Raw genomic sequence first — 24,343 nt, 5'->3', positions numbered from 1 at the left:
CGCTCTCATTTGCTCCAGTCTTTGCTCAATCTTTGGAGCGAGCAAATTAATTTACCAACTTTTACACTCGCTGCAAAGTCATTCTGTCACCAATTTTATGCTGCCCTAAAGACAGCACAAGATGGTGACAGAGACCCTGATTAAAACTTGGGGTTACTTACTTACCTCACTATTGGGCAGCTCCAGCACAAAGTGTTAGTTCGCTCAGTACTGTGCGGGAGCTCGGATGTTCCCCATATTCAAGAGCTCCTGGCTGCCCCTTCTGCTGATGATTGACAACCATGCTATGATGAAATGTGTATAGATAAAAGGCTGCCAATTGGAGCAGGAAGGGGGATGACGACTCATGAATATAAAGACTCCGAAGTTTGGGTACTACATGGCTCAGCCTGAACCAGGTACTGTTCATTAGTGAGAGAACAAGGCTGGGTCTATCTCTGAGTCATGAGAATTATGCTGACCTCAGATAGGACTGTATAAAACTGTTGTTCCCTTTAACTCCTTAAGGACACAGCCTTATACCAGGCCATTTTTTGCTAATCTGACCAGTGTCGCGTTAAGTGGTGATAACTTTAAAAAGCTTTTACTTATCCAGGCCATTCTGAGATTGTTTTTTTTATCACACATTGTACTTCATGACAATGGTAAAATGAAGTAAAAAAAATAAAAATCATTTTTATTTACCAAAAAATAACAAATTTACCCAAATTTTGGAAAAAAATGCAAATTTCCAAGTTCAATTTCTCTACTTCTATAATACATAGTAATACCTTCAAAAATAGTTATTACTTTATATTCCCCATATGTCTACTTCATGTTTGGATCATTTTGGGAATGACATTTTAGTTTTTGGGGACTTTACAAGGCTTAGAAGTTTAGAAGCAAATCTTGAAATTTTTCCGAAATTTTCAAAAACCCAATTTTTAGGGACCAGTTCAGGTCTAAAGTCACTTTGTGAGGCTTACATAATAAAAACCATCCAAAAATGATCCCATTCTAGAAACTACACCCCTCAAGGTATTCTAAACTGATTTTACAAACGTCGTTAACCCTTTAGGTGTTGCACAAGAGTTATTGGCAAATGGAAATGTCTAAAGTAATAACTGGAATGGGGCAACTACAGTACCCTGAAAGATTTTCAAAATTAGGGTTATTCACTATAGAATAAAGACGACTGAGGGGACGTGGATCTGGCGGCGAGGGACTGGAACAAGGGGATACTAGTATAAAAGTTATCCACGTACAGGTGGTAACCTTTATCTAGCAGTGGGTGCATAAGGTCCCACACAAGTGTCCCGCTAACACCCAGAGTGGGGGGACATTCTGGGGGTTGAATACGGGAATCTCGCCCCTCGTACACACTAAACTTGTAAGTGTACCCTGAGGTACTCTCACAAAGTTTGTACAGCTTCACGCCATACCTCGCCCGCTTTAAGGGAACATACTGGCGGAAAATGAGTCTCCCCTTGAACGCAATGAGAGACTCATCAACCGCGACCTCCCTTCCAGGTACATAGGCCTGTACAAATTTGGCCCCAAAGTGATCGATGACCGGGGGAAATGCTGCATGGGGGGGACATGCAGCATGATGCAGGCATTTCCGGATGGCCTCAAACTGGGTACGTGTCATGGTCGTACTGTAAAGTGGGGTCTGGTAGAGGACGTCCCCACTCCAGTAATGCCTGACCCTAGGTTTCTTGACTAGGCCCATGTGCAGAATGAGGCCCCAAAACGTCCTCATCTCGGCTGCACTGACCGGGGTCCAGCCACCAGGCCTAGCCAAAAAGGAGCCCGGGTGTTGATCAACAAACTGTTGGGCTCACAGGTTTGTTTGCTCCACCATTAGATTTACAAAGTGGTCACTGAAAAAAAGACTAAAGTAGTCGTATTCAGTGAAGCCCACTGTGGAAATATGGATTCCTGGTTGGCCTACAAAATCAGGAATCACGGGCTCTAAACGCTTTGGGGTACACCAGACAAGTTTACCGGCAGGGGGCTCCGGTGGATTTAACTGGTGGGCTGGAAAACTAGTAAGAGCCCCAGAGCTGCTCGTACTAGGGTGGGCCACAGGGTCCCTAGCATGGCAGTCCCCTTGTTCCGCCTTGGGGGCTCATCATCATCGCTAGATGATGAGGAGGACGCGGATGACAAAAGGAAAGTGGGGTCATCCTCGTCCTCACTAGGACTCTCTGAGTCAGAGGCAAGCTGGGCGTATGCCTCCTCAGCCGAGAACATCCGGCGGGCCATAGGGGAGTGTGTGTCTGCGTGTGTGTGTGCGTGTAAATCTTTATTCAGTGTGTGTGGGGGCACGGGTGTTCGCGAACTCGCCCTAAACCTAACAGACAAAAATAAATAAATGACTAACTAAAAAAAGGGCAAAAAATGTGAAAAAAAAAAATGTGAAAAAAACCCCCCGAAAATCGCTGATCAACCTGTCCAAAGTTGATCAGCGATGGGGTGTGAGATGCGCTAACAGTGGCCGGACGCTAAGAGTGCTGGCTACAATCAGCGTACGCACACAAAAAAAACCTGCCGGCGCCCCAAAAATGTCCCGGTACTTAAGGAAACAGGGTTTACCTGTACGTCCTGTGTAGTTCCAATCACTGCCGCACGGCCGGCAGTGATCAGAACGGGGTGCCTGTTGAAATCATTCAGCAGGCACCCTGTGACAATGCCTAGGGGGGTCCTGTGACCCCCCCCCCCCCCCATTGCCGATCGCTACAAACTATGGAGACACTACAACAAAATTATATTATTGTGTAAAACCTTAATAAATAAAAAAGGTATACATATTAGGTATTGCCATGTCCGTAAGAACCTGCTCTATAAAAATATCACATGATCTAACCCCTCAGGTGAACAACGTAAAAATAAAAAATAAAAATGGTGTCAAAAAAAACATAATTTTGTCACCTTACAGCACAAAAAGTGTAGTAGCAAGCGATCAAAAAGGTATACGCACCCCAAAAATCATAACATTAAAACAGTCATCTCATCAAAAAATGAGACCCTAACTAAGACAATTGCCCAAAAAATATAAAAAAAATGTCTCTCAGACTATGGAGACACTAAAATGATTTTTTTTGTTTCAAAAATGATATTATTGTGTAAAATTTAAATTAAAATTTAAAAAGTAAACATATTAGGTATCCCTGCGTCCGTATCAACCTGCACTATAAAAATAGCACATGATCTAATCTGTCAGATGAACGTTGTAAATAATAAAAAATAAAAACTGTGCCAAAACAGGTATTTTTTGGCAAATTTTCCATTTTAATCCATTTTTCTCCGTAACAAAGCAAGGGTTAACAGCCAAACAAAACTTAATATTTATTGCCCTGATTCTTTAGTTTACAGAAACACCCCATATATGGTCGTAAACTGCTGTATGGTCAAACGGCAGGGCGCAGAAGGAAAGGAATGCCATGTGGATTTTGGAAGGCAGTTTTTGCTGGACTTGTTTTTTGACACCATGTCCCATTTGAAGCCCCCCCCTGATACACCCCTAGAGTAGAAACTCCAAAAAGTGACCCCATTTAAGAAACTACACCCCTCAAGGTATTCAAAACTGATTTTACTAACTTTGTTAACCCTTTAAGTGTTCCACAAGAGTCAATGGCAAATGGAGATGAAATTTCTGAATTTCTATTTTTTGTTACTTTGCTTCACAAAAAGTGTAATATAGAGCAACCAAAAATCATATGTACCCTAAAATAGTACCAAAAAAACTGCCACCTTATCCCATAGTTTCCAAAATGGGGTCACTTTTTTGAAGTTTCTACTCTAGGGGTGCATCAGGGGGCTTCAAATGGGACATGGTGTAAATAAACCAGTCCAGTGAAATCTGCCTTCCAAAAAACACACGGCCCTCGTTTCCCTCTACGCCCTGACGTGGGGCGTACAGTGGTAAACCGCAGAGTCAGGGCAATAAATATACAGTTTTGTTTGGCTGTTAACCCTTGCTTTGTTAGTGGAAAAAATTTATTAAAATGGAAAATTTGGCAAAAAATTCTGAAATTTCATCTCCATTTGCCATCAACTCTTGGGGAACACCTAAAGGGTTAATGATGTTTGTAAAATCAGTTTTGAATACCTTGAGGGGTGTAGTTTCTAGAATGGGGTCACGTTTGGGTGGTTTCTATTATGTAAGCCTCACCAAGTGACTTCAGACCTGGTCCCTAAAAAGTGGGTTTTTGAAAATTTTCAAGATTTGCATCTAAACTTCTAAGCCTTCTAACGTCCCCAAAAAATAAAATGGCATTCCCAAAATGATCCAAACATGAAGTAAACATATGGGGAATGTAAACTAATAACTATTTTTGGAGGTATTACTATGTATAATAGAAGTAGAGAAATTGAAACTTTTGTAAATTTGGTATTTTTTTATAAATAAAAATGATTTTTTTTGACTCCATCTTACTAGTGTTATGAAGTACAATATGTGACGAAATCTCAGAATGGCCTGGATAAGTAAAAGCGTTTTAAAGTTATCACCACATAAAGTGACACTGGTCAGATTAGCAAAAAATGGCCTGGTCCTTAAGGTGAAATAAGGCTGTGTCCTAAGGGGGTACGCCCTGTGTCCATAACAGGTTAAGTGAATATTAGAGAACTGGCAAATTGACTCACACATTGTATGGACTTATCCGCAAAGAAGGCTACACAATTCTCTTATCTTTAGGCCTAATGCACACGACCGTTTTTGCGGCTCGGGTGCGGACCCATTCACTTCAATGGGGCCGCAAAAGATGCGGACAGCACTCCATGTGCTGTCCGCATCCGTTGCTCCGCTCCATGGCCCTGCAAAAAAAAAAAAATTGCGTGTCCTATTCTTGTCTGTTTTGCGGACAAGGATAGGCATTTCTACAATGGGTCGCCTGTTTCGTTCCGCAAATTGCGGAAGGCTCACGGGCGGCTTCCGTTTTTTGCGGATCTCCGGTTTGCGGCACCGCAAAAAACAGAACGGTGGTGTGCATGAGGCCTTAACTGAGATGAGACAAAAGTCTAAATGCAGTTCTGTTCAATCCCCGATATTCTGCCCGTCTAAAGGTGCCACAGATCAACCAATGAACGAGTGAAACACCTCAATCATAGTTCCTGGGAAGCAGATCGTCCTGTCTAAACAGCGCTTTGCTGCCTAGGAACAATGATTCTGTATGGGGACGAGCGATAGCAGCCATTGCTCATCCTCATACTATGGAGGTGATCGCTGCATGTAAATCCAGAACTTCACCTTCACTTAATGAGCAGCTAATTGTTGAGAAGGAACGCTTCCTGATAATCGGCTGCTTCTCAGATAGTGTAAATGCCGCTTTACTCTTGTACAAACTACTTAGTTAAACAGCTACAGGAAATATTGTGTAATTAGTAAAGAGCGCTGGAATTTTGGGCCATTTTCCTGTTGAAAAAGTTTGGTAGACATGTTTCATAGAGGATTGTACATATTAGGCGTACTCCATTCACCTTCAGTTCTCTCCTCATAATACTTCCCAAAAGCTTCATCCTTAGGGATATTGGGATACAGATATTTCAGTGGGTTCTCCGGGATGTTTTCCTCGGTCAGAAGTTGGTAGTTCCGGATGATCTCTGTGAGGGGGATGTGGCCTAACTCCTTTTTGGTGAAGGGCTTAACAGACTGGATTGAATAGGTTCCTGTGAGGAGACATGTCAATCACTTTACGAAACCGCTGTTATATATAATGCAACATATTTTCTTATCTCATGTCAGACTGCTCCATTTTCACCTTGACATCATGTATACTGTAATTGCATGTCTAGCCATGTTCACCATAAGATAATGAAAAGGATAACTAATGTCACAAACAAGACTAACCCGTGCTCACAGCAGGATTACGGTATATTGGTATAGCCTACCATCAGGCTGGTGGTCCACCCAGGAACATGTAATCCCTCCATCACGCATGCTTTCACTAAAGCGAAGGAGAAAGGTACCCTGTTGCTTGGTCTTCAGAATATCTTCCTCTGTAGTCCGACTCACAAACCCCATCACATGGCTGTCACAATGAGAAAAAATAAAAATGTAGAGGGAGAAGGAGTGAGTTATTGAGACCACCAAGATGCAAAGTGTATACAGTCTACATAAACAGGACTCAACATCAAAACTGAAAACTACACAGCAAGATACCACACAATGTGTGCGCTGACAGATTTCTATCACAGCCAGCATGAACTTTATCAGCACTGTGTGCTAGAGTAGCTCTTCTGCCAGATCAGACTAGACAAACAACCTCCCACATCTGAGCCTTACGTGCCTATGGCCTTGTCACCGATTCCCAGGCTATCCTTCCTTGGACTACTTTTGGAACGTACTAACCACTTCATACTGGGAACATCCCACAAGACCTGGGGCTGAATTTATCATTAAAGGGGTATTCCCATTGCTAGTACAGTATATGCCTCCATTGTCTGTTAGGTGCGGGTCCCACCTCTGAGACCCCCACCTATGCTGAGGATGGAACAGGGAAAGCGATAGCTGCAGGACCCTGGGTTTCCCAGGGTCCAGCCACCGCCAAACGCTCTCCCCATACTAGTGAATGGGAGCACATCACACTTGTGTGGCCACCGCTCTCATTCATTTTTATGGGGCTGACGGAAAAAGCAGAGGCCCAATAGAAATGAATGGCTCCATTCTCGGTGTAGGTGCGGGTCCCCCAATGAAAGCAACGCGTCACAGAAAACCAATAGCTACTTGATTTTTGGTGATGGTGGTCAGTACTGGTTACTTAATTATCTCACGTAAGCAAAGTGAACATTTTATATATCTCATCCTAAGACTTACCCATCATTCCAGGTGTCTAATAGGCGTGCTACCACAAGACCTAAAACTGCATCAAACCACTCCCAAAAGGTGAAGGATGCACCATGCATATTTTCCTGTAAAATTGATAAGTAAAAGTAGTAGATTTGTAAACTGCTTTACACCCAATACATTTTGCTTACTGTATGAGGTTTATACCATTCAGCTCAGATTCCACCAGCCCTCCCAATTCTCCTCTATTTATTCCTGTCTGTTGCATCATTGCCATGCTAGAATAGTGCTCCATACAGCTCTGAATGATATGACCAGATTTTTCTAACACCTCTTCACACCATACTGTCCTGACTATTATGTTGCATTAACCATTCCTGATAAAAGATTAGTGATGCCCCTTATACTATGTTCACATCACATCTGTGATGCTTTAACCCTTTCGGGACACCGCATATTTTTAATTTTAGTTTTTCCCTCCCCGCCTTCCAAGAGTCATCATTTTTTTTAGTTTTCTGTTCACGTAGCCGTATAGGGGTTTGTTTCTTGGGGGACAAGTTGTGCTTTTTAATTGCAGTATTTATTTTTGCCATAGGTTGTATTTGGATGGATATTATTATGTGGTACAATTATGGCAAAATTCCATTTATATCGTTTTTAATATGCTTTACCTATATGCTTTGCACCGCCATATTATGACAGCCATAACTTATATTTCTGTCTTCAGAGCAGCATTTTGTAGGATGTACTGTATTTTTTGGTTCAATTTTGGGGGGTCCATACGACTTTTTGATCACCTTTTATTCAAAGTTTTGGAAAGGACAAGGTGACCAAAAATGGTGGACAAGCAAATTTTCTTTTTATTTTCTGTTACGGTATACACTGCACAGGAAAAATATTTTTATGGTTAAATAGTTCAGACAATTTTGGACACGGCTATACCTGTACGCGATTTGAATTTTTGGACTTGATCTTTTAGTTGCCTTATGGAGTTGGACAAGCCAGTCTTCTGATCGCTTTCCCATAGACCACAATAGAATAGTATTGCAGTCTATGGGATTTTCAGAGCCTGCCTGTGAAGCTGTGCCCCATGCACAACTTTTCAGGTAGTTAGACATGACAGCCCTGGGAACTTTCTTATGACCCCAAACTATCATCGCATCCAATCGGAACCCTGAGATTTATGAGGGGTTAAATGACTGGTATTAGAGTCATCGCCGATCCCAGTCATTGCAGCTGGGCGTTGGCTGTTATATACAGCAAACTCTGGATTCGTATAGAGTGGGCTCAGTGTGTACAGCACTCCATGACGTAACTGTATGTTGTGGTGTGCAAAAGCGGGATAAGGGCTAAAATTAGATCAAGATTATGATGCTTTCCGCAATACAGTCAGGTGTTGCATATATCTGCAGCTCTCACTCCCGATCTGGTTTCTAAACATGCTCGCTCCAGTTATATCACAGCTAGCACTGTGATCCCGGTCTTGTTTTAAAGTTTATATTCTTGTAGCTCTAGCTGCTATACAGCCTGAGCTAGACCAGATTGAAGCACACCCCACCTCCCCTTTCGGTGACTTTGATCTCAGCCAGCATGGTGGAAGAGTGGAAGAGCAGTGGGGAACATGCTGCAGGGAGAGAAAGAGAGGCATTGATCCTCCTCTCCCTTTGTAGCTGTGCATGATACCAGGGGAGGGGGCTAACATGGACTTGTGTTATCACCTTCCCTTCATATCACAAAGCATACCTGCTCTCTTTTTTTAAATCAGATATCTCTTTATTATCAGTTTTCAGACTTTTTATCATCATTATGACATACTTTGTTGACAAAAAGCACATCCATTATCATGCATATACTATAGACACATTGCAAAGCATATGGCTACACAGTAAAGACATACAACTAAGCATAAAGTCGTACAGTACAGATATTGTTATGGTAATCAATAAAACCACCCACTAACAAGTAACCCCTTTAACCCCTCCCCCAACCCCAGACCCTACAAAAGCAGGACACATCGACATCAACCTCCCTTCATCTCCACCCCTGGGGTGTCGGCACTGCAATAACCATTAGCAAACTATCACCCGTCTCCATTTTCCAGTCATCTATAAACCCATAGAGTATGTCTACCAATCATCCACATCCGCATTCAACCATATCTCAATTTCAAGTCGACCAACAACCAGTTTTGGCATATACACATCACACATACCAATCATTGAGGACTATCCCCCCCCCCCCTTTCTCATCTATACTCCGAAATCATAGAGAACTTCTTGTAAGCGCCAACCAAGAACTACAGCATCCAGAGTTATCGATCCAACTTCCCCATATTGCCTCAAATTTGGACAGATTCTTCCTTTTTTGATAAATCCCCCTTTCTAGGCGAATCACCACGTTTAGTCTAGCGACGTATTCTGAGATATCTGGAGGCACTGGTTGGATCCATTTTGCCGCCAACGGTTTCCTTGCTTGTTATAGCATTCTCCATATTCCAGTGGCTATAACAGATTGCAAGTTATCCTCTGGCATAATACCCAATAGGCACAGCTTAGGGTCTAGGGTAAGACTAGCACTATATACCTTGTTTACAAGGTGTAGTACAGCCCTCCAGTACGAGGTCAGTGAAGGGCAAGCCCACATCATATGTAGTAGATCCGCCTCAGCACTTCCACATTTTGGACAAGTCGGACTATCTCTACAGCCTATTTTATGTAAAAACACTGGGGTCTTGTACACCCTATGTATTAAGTACAGATGGGATAGACGCGCCGCTTCACTAAGAGATAAATCGGGGGTGAGGTCTAACACTTCCGCTCATTGCTCATTCGTGAGTACACCCACATCCCTCTCCCAATGTGGTCTACTTTTAAGGGGATATCCTTTAAGAAGGTCCTCTAATAAGGCTTGATATACCGTGGAGATCGCTCCCTTTACTGATCGTGCATTAACCGCCGCACCTAACGTTTGATTGGACACAAACGTCACCGGGGCTGCTTTGGATTGGACTTCCAATGCATGCCTGAGCTGCAGATATCTATAGAACTGTGACGAGGGCAGCCCAAATTCAGAACACAGCTGCTGGTATTGCTTTAAGATCCCATTAGAATAAATATGCCCTAAGTTCCATATAACTTTATTATTCCACTGGGAGAATCCATTCAGGCCACCTATTTCATGGAGCACAGAATTGTTCCATAGAGGCGAGATGTTCATTAACCCCTTTATTCCTAAGATAGTTTTTGCTTTACTCCATACCCTCCTCATGAGTTGTAAAGTTGGAATACCCCCCATTTCTCCTTTTACCTCTCCTTCTATAGCTGCTAGCGGGGGAGATCTATACGAAGCCCACCCCATCAGCCTGCCATTTTTCCCTCCCAGGTCGCCTAATACTCCCCACCCCTTGAAATGCTGTAGTTGGGCTGACAAGAAATATAACATAGGATTAGGCAAGGCCAGACCACCTGCATCTTTATTCCTCTGCAAAATTTTGTATCTGATCCTGCCTCTATTATTTTTCCATATAAAGAACCGAAACAGTTGTTAGAGATATAATCTGCAGGGTTCATCGATACTATCACTCTGAGATATTTAAACGATTGTACCACTTTGAGCTCAGAGATATTGGCATGACGGGCTTGCACTTGAGAAGATACTGGGAGGATTACTGACTTATCCCAGTTTATGAGAAGTCCAGACTGGTCACAAAATTGTGATATTATAGAGATTATAGAATCAATGGAACCAGCTAGATCACCTACATAAATCAGCATATCGTCTGCATACAAAGATACGCGTTCTTCCATAGAACCAGTCACTAGCCCTCCCTACCAGCGGTGTAGATCTTAAAAGACATGCTAATGGTTCTATTGCTATCGCAAATAATAAGGGAGACAACGGACAACCTTGTCTCATCCCCCTCTGCAGAGCAATCGCAGGTGATAACTGACCATTCACTCTAATTCTGGCTCTGGGCTCACAGTATAAGAGCTTGACCCATTTTAAAAAAACCTGATCCGAAGCCCATCTTAGACATGACAGCCCACAGATATTCCCACTCAACCCTGTCAAAAGCTTTGGCAGCGTCAAGTGAGACCACCGCAGCCTTACTATCCTGTCCGTCTCCTCCCTCCAGCTGGAGATTCAAGAATAGTCGCCTAAGGTTCAAAGCCGTAGATTTTCCAGGCATAAATCCAGATTGAAAAAATATGGGGGATTCAGCCCGCACAACCCCTAGCAGGTGCAGATTGCTATGGCGAAATACAGATACAAACGTAAAAACACAAAATGCAATCGCACACTGCAACCAGCACTCTGCCCTGCCTTTATGCTGGATGTTGAGTAAGGCATTGGTGTACATTTTGGCCAAAGCGTAATAAGCCACTCACCACATCAAGGTCGCCTTAATGAGTGGTCCCTAAAACTAGTTCCTACCTTTTATGGGCCATGACAGCCACACAAAGTCCAGGGAGCGCAGGTACAGCATGCACGCCAAGCACACTCTGCTTTTAACCCCGTCCGGTGCCATTACAGCTTTCATCGGATCCAGGGATGCAAGTACCAACATGCATGCTGAGCCCACTATATACTTCTCCTGGAGCCTAATGGCTACTGGTAGGTGCTATACAAGCAGACTCAGTTTTATACTGACTTTAAAACCAGCCTCCAGGGCATACTAACTGGTCAGGTGTGCATGACTGCTTGGAGATCGCCACGCCTCCAATATATACTACAAAGAAAAAAATATGTGGGATTCAGCCCGCACAACCCCTAGCAGGTGCAGATTGCTATGGCATAATACAGATACAAACGCAAAAACACAAAATGCAATCGCACTCTGCAACCAGCACTCTGCCCTGCCTCTATGCTGGATGTTGAATAAGGCATTGGTGTACATTTTGGCCAAGCGTAATAAGCCACTCACCACGTCAAGGTCACCTTAATGAGTGGTCCCTAACACTAGTTCCTACCTGTTATGGGCCATGACAGCCACACAAAGTCCAGGGAGCGCAGGTACAGCATGCACGCCAAGCATACTCTGCTTTTAACCCCGTCCGGTACCATTACAGCTTTCATCGGATCCAGGGATGCAAATACCAACATGCATGCTGAGCCCACTATATACTTCTTTATGTGGCTGTCATGGCCCATAAAAGGTAGGAACTAGTGTTAGGGACCACTCATTAAGGCGACCTTGACGTGGTGAGTGGCTTATTACGCTTTGGCCAAAATGTACACCAATGCCTTATTCAACATCCAGCATAAAGGCAGGGCAGAGTGCTGGTTGCAGAGTGCGATTGCATTTTGTGTTTTTGCGTTTATAAATCCAGATTGATCATCGTGGATAATAGTTTGAATGACCCTATTTAAACGATTGGCCAAGACTTTAGCCAGAAGTTTTACATCCACTGTCAGGAGAGATATGGGCCTGTAGGAGTCTACTAGAGAGGGGTCCTTGCCGGGCTTGGGTATTACTACTACTATCGCCTCTCTCATAGAACAGGGCAACCTACCCTCTCGATATGCATCTTTAAAAACAGCTAGCAGGTGCGGAAGTAGTAATTCCCCATGTTTCTTATAGAATTCCCCAGGGAGACCATCCCCCACAGGCGCCTTTTCATTGGGGATGGAATTCAGCGCCATCTCCAGTTCCTCTAAAGCTATATCTTCATCAAGAAGCATCATATTCTCCTCAGATAAGACAGGGATGTTAATCCCCTCTAAATAGTTGGATCTATCCGACGCATTAGTGACCAGCCTGGACTTATACACCTCCCCAAAATGAGTATAGAACTCTCCCAAGATGTTCTCATCTCCTGTTACTAATTGCTCTCCAGTTCCTCTAATTGAGGCTATACAGGAAGGACCAATTTGTGCTTTAGTCACAGTAGCCAACAAGTGGCCCGCACTTTCCCCTTCAGCGACATACCTGCTCTCTGATCAATGGGTCTCTTTTACTTCCACAAAAGGATTAGGAATATGAACGCTTGCTAATCTAATCAGCCACAACCCAGACATTCACCAGTGTCCTGGTCATAGCATCAAATACTTGCACCCCACACATACAAACATCAATAATGTTTCCATGTGTCACTGTCCCCATCCTGTCCACAATAAGACATCTGCAACATGTCTGTCTGTGAGCAAACTTAAGGAGGACCTGTCAGCATTCCTGACATGTCTGCGTTAGTAACTACTCGCATTCCCCATGTAATAACAATTCTGGATCATCTATTGTTAAGACTATGTTGCGCCGTTCCTTTATAATTTCTATTAGAAGTTTACAAATAAATTGCCAGCAGTCTGCAGTAAAGGTACTGCTGGGTGTTACCAGTAGCGGGTGTGCCTGACTCTGTCTAATCAGTGCTGTTGGTGTCAGACTGTTCAGGGACATATGCTCAACTGGTAACACCCATCTGTACCTTTACTGCAAGCTGCTAAAAATGAATTAATAACTTTTAGTAGAAATAAAAAAGGAATGGTACAACATAGAGTCATAAGAATTGATGTTCCAGAACTGTTATTACATGAGGAATGCAAGTAGAAGCGGATCAAAACATTCAGCAATGGGGTGGTGGGAAGCCAATAGCAGGCTAGGGAGGCTCGTTCCCGTTGCGGCCTGCTATTGGCTGACCGCGCCCCCCCCCCCCCTCTTATGTTTTGATCCGAGTGACAGGGAGATGCAGAGGCGGCCATGTGGGCATAAAAAGTGACGCGGGTGCCGGGAGCAGGGTAGGTTTAACCAGTGTGAGGGGCACAGGCATTTTGGTGGGCATTATAGGGGTTGGATAACCCCTTTAGGTTTAGGGATTTGTAATCCTGCACGGTCACATCTCTGAAGAAGACTCTCAGCCCTTGCTCTGCTAATCTGAGCTGCAGTGAAGGGAGGAAATTATCAGGGCCGGGCTTAATGTCCAGCCCTGTCAATCTAGTGGCAGGTGGGCGCTTCTTTACCTGTGGATGAAGTCCTGCTGATGAGAAAAGTCGATTTGTTAGAATCAGTTCACTCATCTCTAGTATGAGCTCATCACATTTTACAGTTTTTTGGTGAGTATAATTTTCTTTGCATAAGGCAGAGTACACACTTAAAGGGGTTGTCTCATTTCAGCAAATGGCATTTAGCAGGTAGAGAAAGTTATTACAAGCCACAATGTAATGTTATTATCCATATTGTCTCCTTTGCTGGCTGGATTCACGTTATACACTGCTTGTATCCAGAGGTTATGACCACCCTGCAATCCAGAAGCAGTGGCTGTGCTTGAACACTATATGAAGGTGCGCATAGGCCTGCGTTTTTTTCCATTAATTTGCAAGCACGGCCACCACTGCTGGATTGACGGGTTTTGAAAGTGCATATACATTTAGGAGGCATGGTGTGTATAACTTTCTGCTTGGGTAACCACTAACACAAACTTTTGTGCAATTTTTATGCAAAATTGTATAAAGGTGCCTGTGCATATAAAGTGTTGTGACACAATGTGCCACGTGTCTGCTTTCAGAAAATATTTAGAAATAAAGAGGGGGGTCGGGACTCAGCCGCATCATGATGGAACAATTTCCATCATATAAGTATCCTTTTTAATCTAATTTTACATTTTCTGCTTTTGGCGGAAATTCATGGATTAGAGGAGTCAATTATTAGGGTTAAATTAGGGGCATTTCTGGTGCAGATTCTGTGACTTTTCCCTGCTCACGCCAGATCTAAAAAAGTGGTTGTGGGAGAGGAAAGGGGACAGCCTGTTTTAGGTGTAGAAAATGGTCTAAAGGTAAGACAGCAAGGGAGCTGTCTTACATTTAGAAGTGGAGGAGGATCCACTGAAGTTATGAAGAGGCCGAAGAGGATCCACCGCTAGGTATAAGGGTTATTAAGACCGGAGTCTAAAATGCCAGTTTTAATAAATGTGCCTGTGAGGAATATGGATTACCATTTATTGGCAGCCCTGATTCTCATTTGATTCACCTTTTGGCATGTACACAGTCAGTGTACATGCAAAATATGTTCACACCACCCATCTGCTGTCAGCTAGCAAGGGAGGAAGCCCCAGGGGTTCAGGCTTCAAGGAGGCCCCAGGTGGATAAAGTCACACAACAACCAGCCAGGTTGGAGGCAAGCTAAAACTGCAGGAAATCCCCCAGCAGAAGGTCTCAGCCCTGCCCAGGATCAATGATACCTCCCAGACATGTTGGCACCTACATTTCATAAGGAATTATGAATCATCCGTCCATCCCAGGCATAATTCGGTTTTTTTTTTGCGATCCTGTGGCAAAGCCAAACATTAACGTGGTCCTGGCTTGATGCTAGGATGCCCGGGAGGGGAGATATACAGATCTCCCTTACAGAAACAAAATAACGGTACCATGCTTGGACCCTAGTTGTAGCCGGAACCCAGGCGGATCAATTGGGCCTGGAACCATCTTCCTGCGACATTCTGGTCTGGGGCTATGAGCCCTAAGGGGTTTTATGGGTCATTTTCTGCCAGCACCAGAGAAGAAGGAGTGGACCCTACCCATAGGCGGGGAGGGGAGCGGCCGGCTTCAGGTCATAAGCCCATGCAAGTCAGTGGGCGGGGTCTTTTCTGAAGGGGGTCACATCGTGACAATGTGTTTGGAGAGACCGGGAACCAGCTGACATCACTGCCCCCACGTAAATGCAGCCAAGGACTATTCCACCATTATAACCCAAGGCGATTAAATATAATATGTGCTGTCTTGTATCTCGATCACGAATTCCCACGTCCGTGTTTCGGCCTAGTTATAATCTACCGCGGGTTGGTTTCTCGCCCTATATAATCCCGTTAGTGGATCGGGCTTTTATCAAACGAGAAGCTAGTGGCAGATTTCCCGGGCTGAGAAGGCGCTGTTTCACAGCGGCAGTGAAAAAGCTCTCTCAGCTTGTTGCATCTCTGTGCCCACGTGGACAGGAGGTGGCTGTGTAAACTTTACCAAGCTGATCTTACCTGCTCCTCTGGAGGGCGTAACGTCACGCTTTGGTAACAAGTGACCATACTGTGTCTCGTGGGCTCGACGTAGGTGACGTTAAGCGGGCACGAGGTGTGGTATCCTTTACAGTGCCCCTAGGTGCTTATCATATTTCACATGCTGCATTTCATATTTTATGAGTGTTTTTAATAGTTACCTTTGAGAACTTATTCCATGTCACAATGCTGTCCTCATTTAGTACTGATCCTTGCAAAACAAAAAACAAACTGTTAAAGAACTGCTTGTAAGTGCAAACCACAGGCATAGTTATAGGGGGGTGCAGAGGTAGCAGTCGCTACCCGGCTCAGGAGCCTGAGGGGGCCCAAAGACCCTTGTGCCACATAAGAAGACACCAGTATTATAGAAAGAGCATGCTGGTCAAGTTAAACCTCTGGCTGGAACGAAGGGATTAGGTCAAGAATTTTGCATTAGGGAGAGTGGGTTCCATTAAAATGTTTGCCTCGGGAAGCACGAAGGCTATGTACTTTTCTGTCCCTCGCCACAAACCAATGAGGGAAGAGCTAAACTCTTGCACTACGGACCATGAGCCTTTAGCTACCCCCCTTGGTGCAAAATATACTTTTAATAAGAGAAATAACTAAAATAAACACAGAAATGCTATATATTCACCTGGTATATTTTATATCATACCATAAAAAGAATTAACAATTTAAAGTGTACCGGTCATTAAAATAATATATGTAGTGCAGCCAGAAATGTTCTGTCTAACCTGCATACTACAGAATCTATTTCCTTCTCTCCGTTGGTTTCTGTAGATGTATTTTTTTTTTCTATCCATGGTGGTAAGAAGGTTTGTACACAAACATAGAAGAGGATTCTTTACAGTAAGAGCAGTGAGACTATGGAACTCTCTGCCTGAGGAGGTGGCAAATTCACTAAAAGAGGGGCCTGGATGTATTTCTGGAGTGTAATAATATTACAGGTTAGAGTTACTACAGATGGGTTGTTGATCCAGGGAGTTATTCTGATTGCCTGGTTGGAGTTGGGAAGGAATTTCTTGCCCTAAAATTAGGAAATTTGGCTTCTACCTCATGAGGGTTTTTTGCCTTCCTCTAAGTCAACTTGAAGGATAACAGGCTGAACTGGATGGGTGCCTATTTTCATCCTTACAAACTATGTTTCTATGAGTCATATTGAGCAGAGGTATAGAATGGCATTGTATGGCATGTTTTCTTGGGGTTAAGTTCCAGTAGACCTATTCAGGCTCGGAGTGGCCCACAGGGGTACAGGGGAATCCCCCGGTGGGCCCCTAGTCTCCCACCCCCTGCACAAGTGGCACATAACACATTAGATTTAGTACACTACATACATATATTCAATGTACAGCACCTCAACCAGCTTATGTTCATATAAAAAACTTGTTAGATTATTTATAATATTTTAATGTATCCGTACGGTGAGCCCCCAAAATAAATTTTACTGGTGGTCCCTAGGTACCCCAGTCCGACACTGGACCTACTAAGTCCAATACGCAACAAAGTCTAAGGCCATGTAAAATTGAAGTGTTCAAAGCCTTAATTTAGATCAAAGCCTAAAACAGCAATGCTTTGGCATGTAAGCCTTAGGGCTCGTTCACACGAACGTATTTTGCGTTCCGTATACGGGCCGTTTTCTGCGTTCCGCATACAGTCCGTAGACAGAACCATTCACTTCAATGGGTCCGCAAAAGATGCGGACAGCACTCTGTGTGCTGTCCGCATCCGTTGCTCCGTTCCGTGGCCCCGCGAAAATTATGAGTCATGTCCTATTCTTGTCCGTTTTGCAGACAAGAATAGGCATTTCTATAATGGGCCTCCTGTTCCGTTCCGCAAATTGCAGAAGGCACACGGGCGGCATCTGTTTTTTGCAGATCCGCAATTTGCGGACCGCAAAAAACGGAACGGTCGTGTGAACAAGCCCTTAGTCACAGCTTGAAGAATGCTTGCACACTTCAATTTGCCAGTGTCTCGCAGTTACATAGTTAATACAGTTGAAAAAAGACAAACGTCCATCAAGTTCAACCAAGGGATAGGTGGGGACGCGAATCCCAGTGCCTATGACTATTGTATACTGGGCTCACCTACTATGATCTGAGCCAATCAGATGTCTCCCGTCAGTCTGAGGGAGTATCTGCAGCCCCCAACTGCCTGCTCTTCCCGTTCTCTACTTATGTTTTTAATTTGATTGCTAAATTGGTGACAATTTATATAAAAAGGCGCAAAAATGATCTAAAGTGATCCAGAAATCATATCTCTGTTTCGCTATAATACTAAAACATTTACAGAAATTCTAACTGCACTGATGGACTATTAGGGACGTCAGAGAGTGAGTTTCCCTGCTCTGCAAAAAGTGTTTCTGGAAGACTATGTGACTATGCGCAGCCACCCTTGGATTTTTATCACTGCTGTGTAATATTACATTTCTGCTCCAGTTTCCAACAGTCAGACCCTCAGTGATGGAGCTGCCACAAGAAAGTACTATATATCATTCCGGATACTTGGAACACAAATGCACAGGGAATATGTCTGCGCCCTTGTAATTTAAAGAAATGACTAAAGAATGCTTTACCACATAGCTTCTTTCCTAGCATTTGCAGCTGGTTTGCATTCAGACCCCGTTTCGTGCAGAACGAGAATTGCCAACTAAGCACATCTGCTACCAGAATCCATGGAGCAGCTGAAGGTTTGGAGAAAAAAGCCACATCCTAAAAATAAAAACATGCACTCAAATCAACAAAGTCCATTATTAGGGTCTGATCAACTGCTTTTGAGGACTACAGTAAATGTCATGTTTCAGCAACTACAGAGTCCTTGCTTCAGGATTCAAAATGGAAACATTTAAAGGGGTTGACCACTATCTAGGTGCTGGGAGCAGCAGATACATGCACATAGTAATAGGCATTATAGCGCCAACGTCTGATGGTTTAACATGCCTAATTTATGTTTACTTGCAGGTACGCTTACCTGATTCACCCAGCTGCGCTCCCAAAATGGCTGCTTATGGAGAGTCATGTGACCAGTCTCATTCATCAGCAGATTCCATTCACTGACACTGGGACAGAGGATCTAGAACAGCTGCACTCCGTCCCCAGTGTAAGTGAACGGATGCTGCTGATGGACAGGTGACATGAAACTGCATTAAAAGCCAATTTGGGAGCGCGGTACCAGAGAGAAGGTAAGCAGATCTTCAAATAAACATAGATTAGGCATATTAAACCATTGGACATCAGGACAGATGCTTTAATAATGCCTACTACTAGCTGCATGTATGTGCCGTTTCCACCATATGTGCAGCTAGTAATACATAGTGGTCAACCCCTTTAAGCGGTGACATCCATATACCTAGTAGGGCATATGGATAGGGTTTCTACTGGTTAGATACCCCCTATAAGTTCAATGCTTGCTAACAATTCTAAGCAAGCATCAAAGAGTTAATATGTAGTGTGCATCCTGCAGGGTTCCCCATTATAGAAAGCAATGGTTTGTGTTCACTGGAGAATAATTGCGGTATAACATTAGTGGTGTAAATAGTTTGCTATATAAGCCACAGACATCCTTACCTTGGGGTCAGGGCTAATCAGGTTGAACCACAATACCGATGCCCATGCTCGTACAAACTGAGTGAGGTTGGAGATCACAACAAAAGGCAAAGTACTAGCCTAAAAGACACACCAAAGGCATTCATTTAAAAAGGTGCCTGAAGTAAGGCAGAAACGCTACAACAATATATTATAAAGAAAGAGATCAAGAATTTGGAATAGGTATGCTAGGGAGACAAACACTGACAATCACTATATAATGCCGAATTAGCTACAAATCTGATCCACATAATAGTACAGATGCAATGGGAACCAACCTAACCACTATATTCTTCAAGCGCTCGTTAGTGATTATCTGAGGGTGTAAAAGTGCTGCTGATTACTTGATCAGGTTATAGTATTGTTTCTGCAGACATCTAAATCATCTAAATCATCGTGGTGTTTAAACAGTCTCTGCTGCCGGCAAACAGTGTTGAGACGATTGATGGAATTAGTGATCGCTCATCCCCATACTGTGGAGGAGATTGCAGCATGTAATAGCAGCGGTCTCCTTCACTGATGAACAGGCGACTATCAGGAAGGAACGCTTCCTTCCAGACGATCGCTTCCTACATCAGGCCATGCTACCAATCACGGATAACAGTGTACAACTGAAGTCAGAAAGAAAAGGGATATAAATGTATAAAATAAAAGCTTTTCAGTATTTTTTCCCACAAAACTATATATCAATTTGCTCAGCTCCTCCTGCTCTATAACCTGCTTAATGTACCTCTATGTCCAACTTCACTCCCTCATAGTTGAACTGAGTCTTCAAGGTAATGATGTGAAGCTCTTCCATGACACTCAACAAGCCCTAAACAACAACAGAAAAACAAATGGTAACAATGATATATACAATAAGATGAAAAGATTGATGTACCGCAACTATACATCTATTACTTACATCATTTGCACCTTTACTGCCTTTTCCTCCGCCACCAGCTTTTTGTTCTCTCAGTGTCTACAGAAAGACAGTTAAATTGTTGTAAAATTACTACTATTAGGCCTTATTCACAGCTTTCACGGTAAATATGGCAAATGTATATGAAGGTATCCACAAGACCTCTTATATAGACACCAATAATAAATGACTCACAGCGTGAGTACTCGTGCTAAGCCTACACGCCAAGTATAACACCAAAAGAGAAAGGCCTCTTATATAGCCAGTAGAAGCCAAAAGAATATCCATTTTAGCATGAGCAGGCCAATTTGCATTGGTACACAATTATTTTATTTTTTTACAGTGGGGGCCATACACTGATCAGCCATAACATTACAAGCACCTGCCTAATACTGTGTACAAGCTGCAATGCATTGTGTCTTCTGAAACCTTTTGATAAGAACTAGCAGTAACTTTTCCAGCAATTTGTGCTATAAGTTCTTCTGTGAGTTCTTCTGTGGTAGGGGTGTCAAACTCATTTTTTCCGAGGGCCACATCAGCCTTATGGTTGTCTTCAATGGGCGTATTATAAATGTAACTATGCCAGTTAGGCGTATCGCCTGTTGAAGGCAACCATAAGGCTAATGTTAACATATTGTTAAATAACACAAAATATAATATAATTATATATGTACAGTTAGTATAGCGTCAGGACATTCTGAACGCTGTTGCACCGTGGCTGTGGGAGACAAGTATGGGCACTGCCATGCGGTGAGCGGCACTAACTACTCACATATATACAGACGTGGACAAAATTGTTGGTACCCTTTGGTCAATGAAAGAAAAAGTCACAATGGTCACAGAAATAACTTTAATCTGACAAAAGTAATAATAAATTAAAATTCTATAAATGTTAACCAATGAAAGTCAGACATTGTTTTTCAACCATGCTTCAACAGAATTATGTAAAAAAATAAACTCATGAAACAGGCATGGACAAAAATGATGGTACCCCTAGAAAACACAGAACATAATGTGACCAAAGGGACATGTTAATTCAAGGTGTGTCCACTAATTAGCATCACAGGTGTCTACAACCTTGTAATCAGCCATTGGGCCTATATATATGGCTCCAGGTAATCACTGTGTTGTTTGGTGATATGGTGTGTACCACACTCGACATGGACCAGAGGAAGCAAAGGAAAGAGCTGTCTCAAGAGATCAGAAAGAAAATTATAGACAAGCATGTTAAAGGTAAAGGCTATAAGACCATCTCCAAGCAACTAGATGTTCCTGTGAGTACAGTTGCACATATTATTCATAAGTTTAAGATCCATGGGACTGTAGCCAACCTCCCTGGACGTGGCCGCAGGAGGAAAATTGATGACAAATCTAAGAGACGGATAATCCGAATGGTAACAAAAGAGCCTAGAAAGACTTCTAAAGAGATTCAAGGTGAACTTCATGCTCAAGGAACATCAGTGTCAGATCGCACCATCCGTCGTTGTTTGAGCCAAAGTGGACTACATGGGAGACGACCAAGGAGGACACCATTGTTGAAAACGAATCATAAAAAAGCAAGACTGGAATATGCCAAACTACATGTTGACAAGCCACAAAGCTTCTGGGAGAATGTCCTGTGGACAGATGAGACAAAAATCGAAGTTTTTGCCAAGGCACATCAGCTGTATGTTCACAGACGAAAAAATGAAGCATATCAAGAAAAGAACACTGTCCCTACTGTGAAACATGGAGGAGGCTCTGTTATGTTCTGGGGCTGCTTTGCTGCGTCTGGCACAGGGTGTCTTGAATCTGTGCAGGGTACAATGAAATCTCAAGACTATCAAGGAATTCTAGAGAGAAATGTACTAGCCAGTGTCAGAAAGCTTGGTCTCAGTCGCAGGTCATGGGTCTTGCAACAGGACAATGACCCAAAACACACCGCTAAAAACACCCAAGAATGGCTAAGAGGAAAAAATTGGACTATTCTAAAGTGGCCTTCTATGAGCCCTGACCTCAATCCTATTGAGCATCTTTGGAAGGAGCTGAAACATGCAGTCTGGAAAAGGCACCCTTCAAACCGGACACAACTGGAGCAGTTTGCTCATGAGGAGTGGGCCAAAATACCTGCTGAGAGGTGCAGATGTCTCATTGACAGTTACAGGAAGCGTTTGATTGCAGTGATTGCCTCAAAAGGTTGCGCAACAAAATATTAAGTTAGGGGTACCATCATTTTTGTCCATGCCTGTTTCATGAGTTTATTTTTTTACATAATTCTGTTGAAGCATGGTTGAAAAACAATGTCTGACTTTCATTGGTTAACATTTATAGAATTTTAATTTATTATTACTTTTGTCAGATTAAAGTTATTTCTGTGACCATTGTGACTTTTTCTTTCATTGACCAAAGGGTACCAACAATTTTGTCCACGTCTGTAACTGTCCTCACCTGCACGCCACAAAAAACGAGGCTACGGGCCTTGTGTTTGACACATATGTTCTATGGGGTGGGACTATAGGGGCTAGCTATTACTCCCTAGGCACATCAATAAGGCCTTATGTGCCCACAACCCTGTCACAAGCTATATTTCCTTGGACCACTTCTGGCAGGTACCTCCAGGTTTCTACTCAGAGTATAATGTAGCTGGATTCTACATTGCCCTTAATTCTTTAGGCCAAAAACCCAGGAGAGGCAAGTCTGATAGTATAGGTCATGTCTGTTGGAAGCCAACTTGTCATCGCTAGACGGGCCCAACACAACTTTGATTTAAAAGAGCTTCTAATTTCATATAGTAAGTATAGCAGTTATTTAATTTACATTTATTCATGTGTCCATATGTGTCTTTGCGCATGGCAGTGTGCTGCTTATTGTAGCCCTTGTTTGATTTTACATTGCAGCCATGGTAGAATGAACTCTTTTTTTCAAATTTTTGAAGATGCTGGTCTAGCTTTGTTTTTTGCATTGTGCATTTGGAGAGTGGCTTCCCCTATTTAGACCATGTACTTGGTCCCAGTATGCCCAGGGCTTCTAATCAGAGTATAATATAGCGGAATCTAGATTGGCCTTAATTTTGTAGGCCAAAAGACCAGGAGAGACAAATCTGACAGTATAGGAGCAGTCTGTTGAAAGCCACTTTGTCACTGGTACGGTAGATGGGCTCAACACAATTTTGATTAAAAAAATGTGCACAAAATGCTTGTAATTTTCATATAGTAAGTATAGCAGTGATGCAGTTTACATTTATTTATGTTTCCATTGTTTAAATGTGTCTTTGCCGCTTGTAATCCTTGTGTACTAACCACTGCAAACCATGAATACCTCACAAGACCTAACACCTTTTGGAGATGCTCTGACCCATTCGTCTAGCTATTACATTTTGGCCAAAGTTGCTCCGATCCTGTAGGTTACCAAAGTACAATACATAGACATTTTTAACATATCATTGCGCATAAAAGAATGCCAGTGTAAGATAGACTGACCTGTGCAGACATATCCACAGCAATAATAAAAGACAAATAAAATATTCATATGCACTAAGCCAGCGTAAAAGAGATGGAAGGGGGGGGGGGGGGCGGTGGAGGGGTGGGGGCAAGGGAAGGGGGTGAGGGGTGAAAAGTGGGAGATATCTGGGGGGCTTGTCAGATACTCCAAGTATCAATCCACCCTGTGGCCTGTCCACCTCTGTAACATGCGATATTCAACAACTATTATGGAGGTCCATGGGTCAAGACCTCAGGTAGGAAAAGCAGAAATGATCAATATGAGACAAGCGTTTTAGCATATTGTAGCTAAGGATCCCAAGCAAGTAGAAAAAGATCATGTCTATGAGCTTGCCAGCTAGTTAGCTCCTCCATATGACACAGTTGATGCACTTTCTCCAACCACTGATGTTCAGTCAGTGGATAGGATTGCAACCAATGAGCATTTGAAGAAAAAAATGTGGGGCGTTCAGCCCGCACAACCTTGTATGCAGGTGCTCATTGCTATGGCGAAATACAGATACAAGCGCAAAAACACAAATGCAATCGTACTCTGCAAACCAGCACTCTGCCCTGCCTCTATGCTGGATGTTGAATAAGGCATTGGTGTACATTTTGGCCAAAGCGTAATAAGCCAAATGGCTACTGTAGCACCTACC

At 43.1% G+C, this 24,343-nt stretch overlaps 1 protein-coding gene across 2 annotated transcripts in view; it reads right to left on the bottom strand.

Annotated features, from left to right (window-relative positions):
• Positions 1 to 24,343, bottom strand: part of STAT2 (signal transducer and activator of transcription 2) — an 88,650-nt gene that overhangs the window by 21,742 nt on the left and 42,565 nt on the right. For both annotated transcript variants that reach the window (XM_044284813.1, XM_044284814.1), the window contains exons 14-21: positions 20,230 to 20,286; positions 20,056 to 20,139; positions 19,308 to 19,406; positions 18,317 to 18,452; positions 15,906 to 15,955; positions 6,800 to 6,894; positions 5,875 to 6,014; positions 5,464 to 5,652 (exon numbers count right to left, since the gene is read on the bottom strand). In XM_044284813.1, the coding sequence (XP_044140748.1) occupies positions 5,464 to 5,652; positions 5,875 to 6,014; positions 6,800 to 6,894; positions 15,906 to 15,955; positions 18,317 to 18,452; positions 19,308 to 19,406; positions 20,056 to 20,139; positions 20,230 to 20,286 (850 nt within the window). The remainder of the gene's footprint in view (positions 1 to 5,463; positions 5,653 to 5,874; positions 6,015 to 6,799; positions 6,895 to 15,905; positions 15,956 to 18,316; positions 18,453 to 19,307; positions 19,407 to 20,055; positions 20,140 to 20,229; positions 20,287 to 24,343) is intronic.

This window comes from Bufo gargarizans, chromosome 3 (assembly GCF_014858855.1).
Source record: "Bufo gargarizans isolate SCDJY-AF-19 chromosome 3, ASM1485885v1, whole genome shotgun sequence".
In the NCBI taxonomy this organism is placed as follows: Eukaryota; Metazoa; Chordata; class Amphibia; order Anura; family Bufonidae; genus Bufo; species Bufo gargarizans.
The sequence above is the reverse complement of the archived record's forward strand: the minus strand, read 5'-3'. Positions and strand labels throughout refer to the sequence as shown.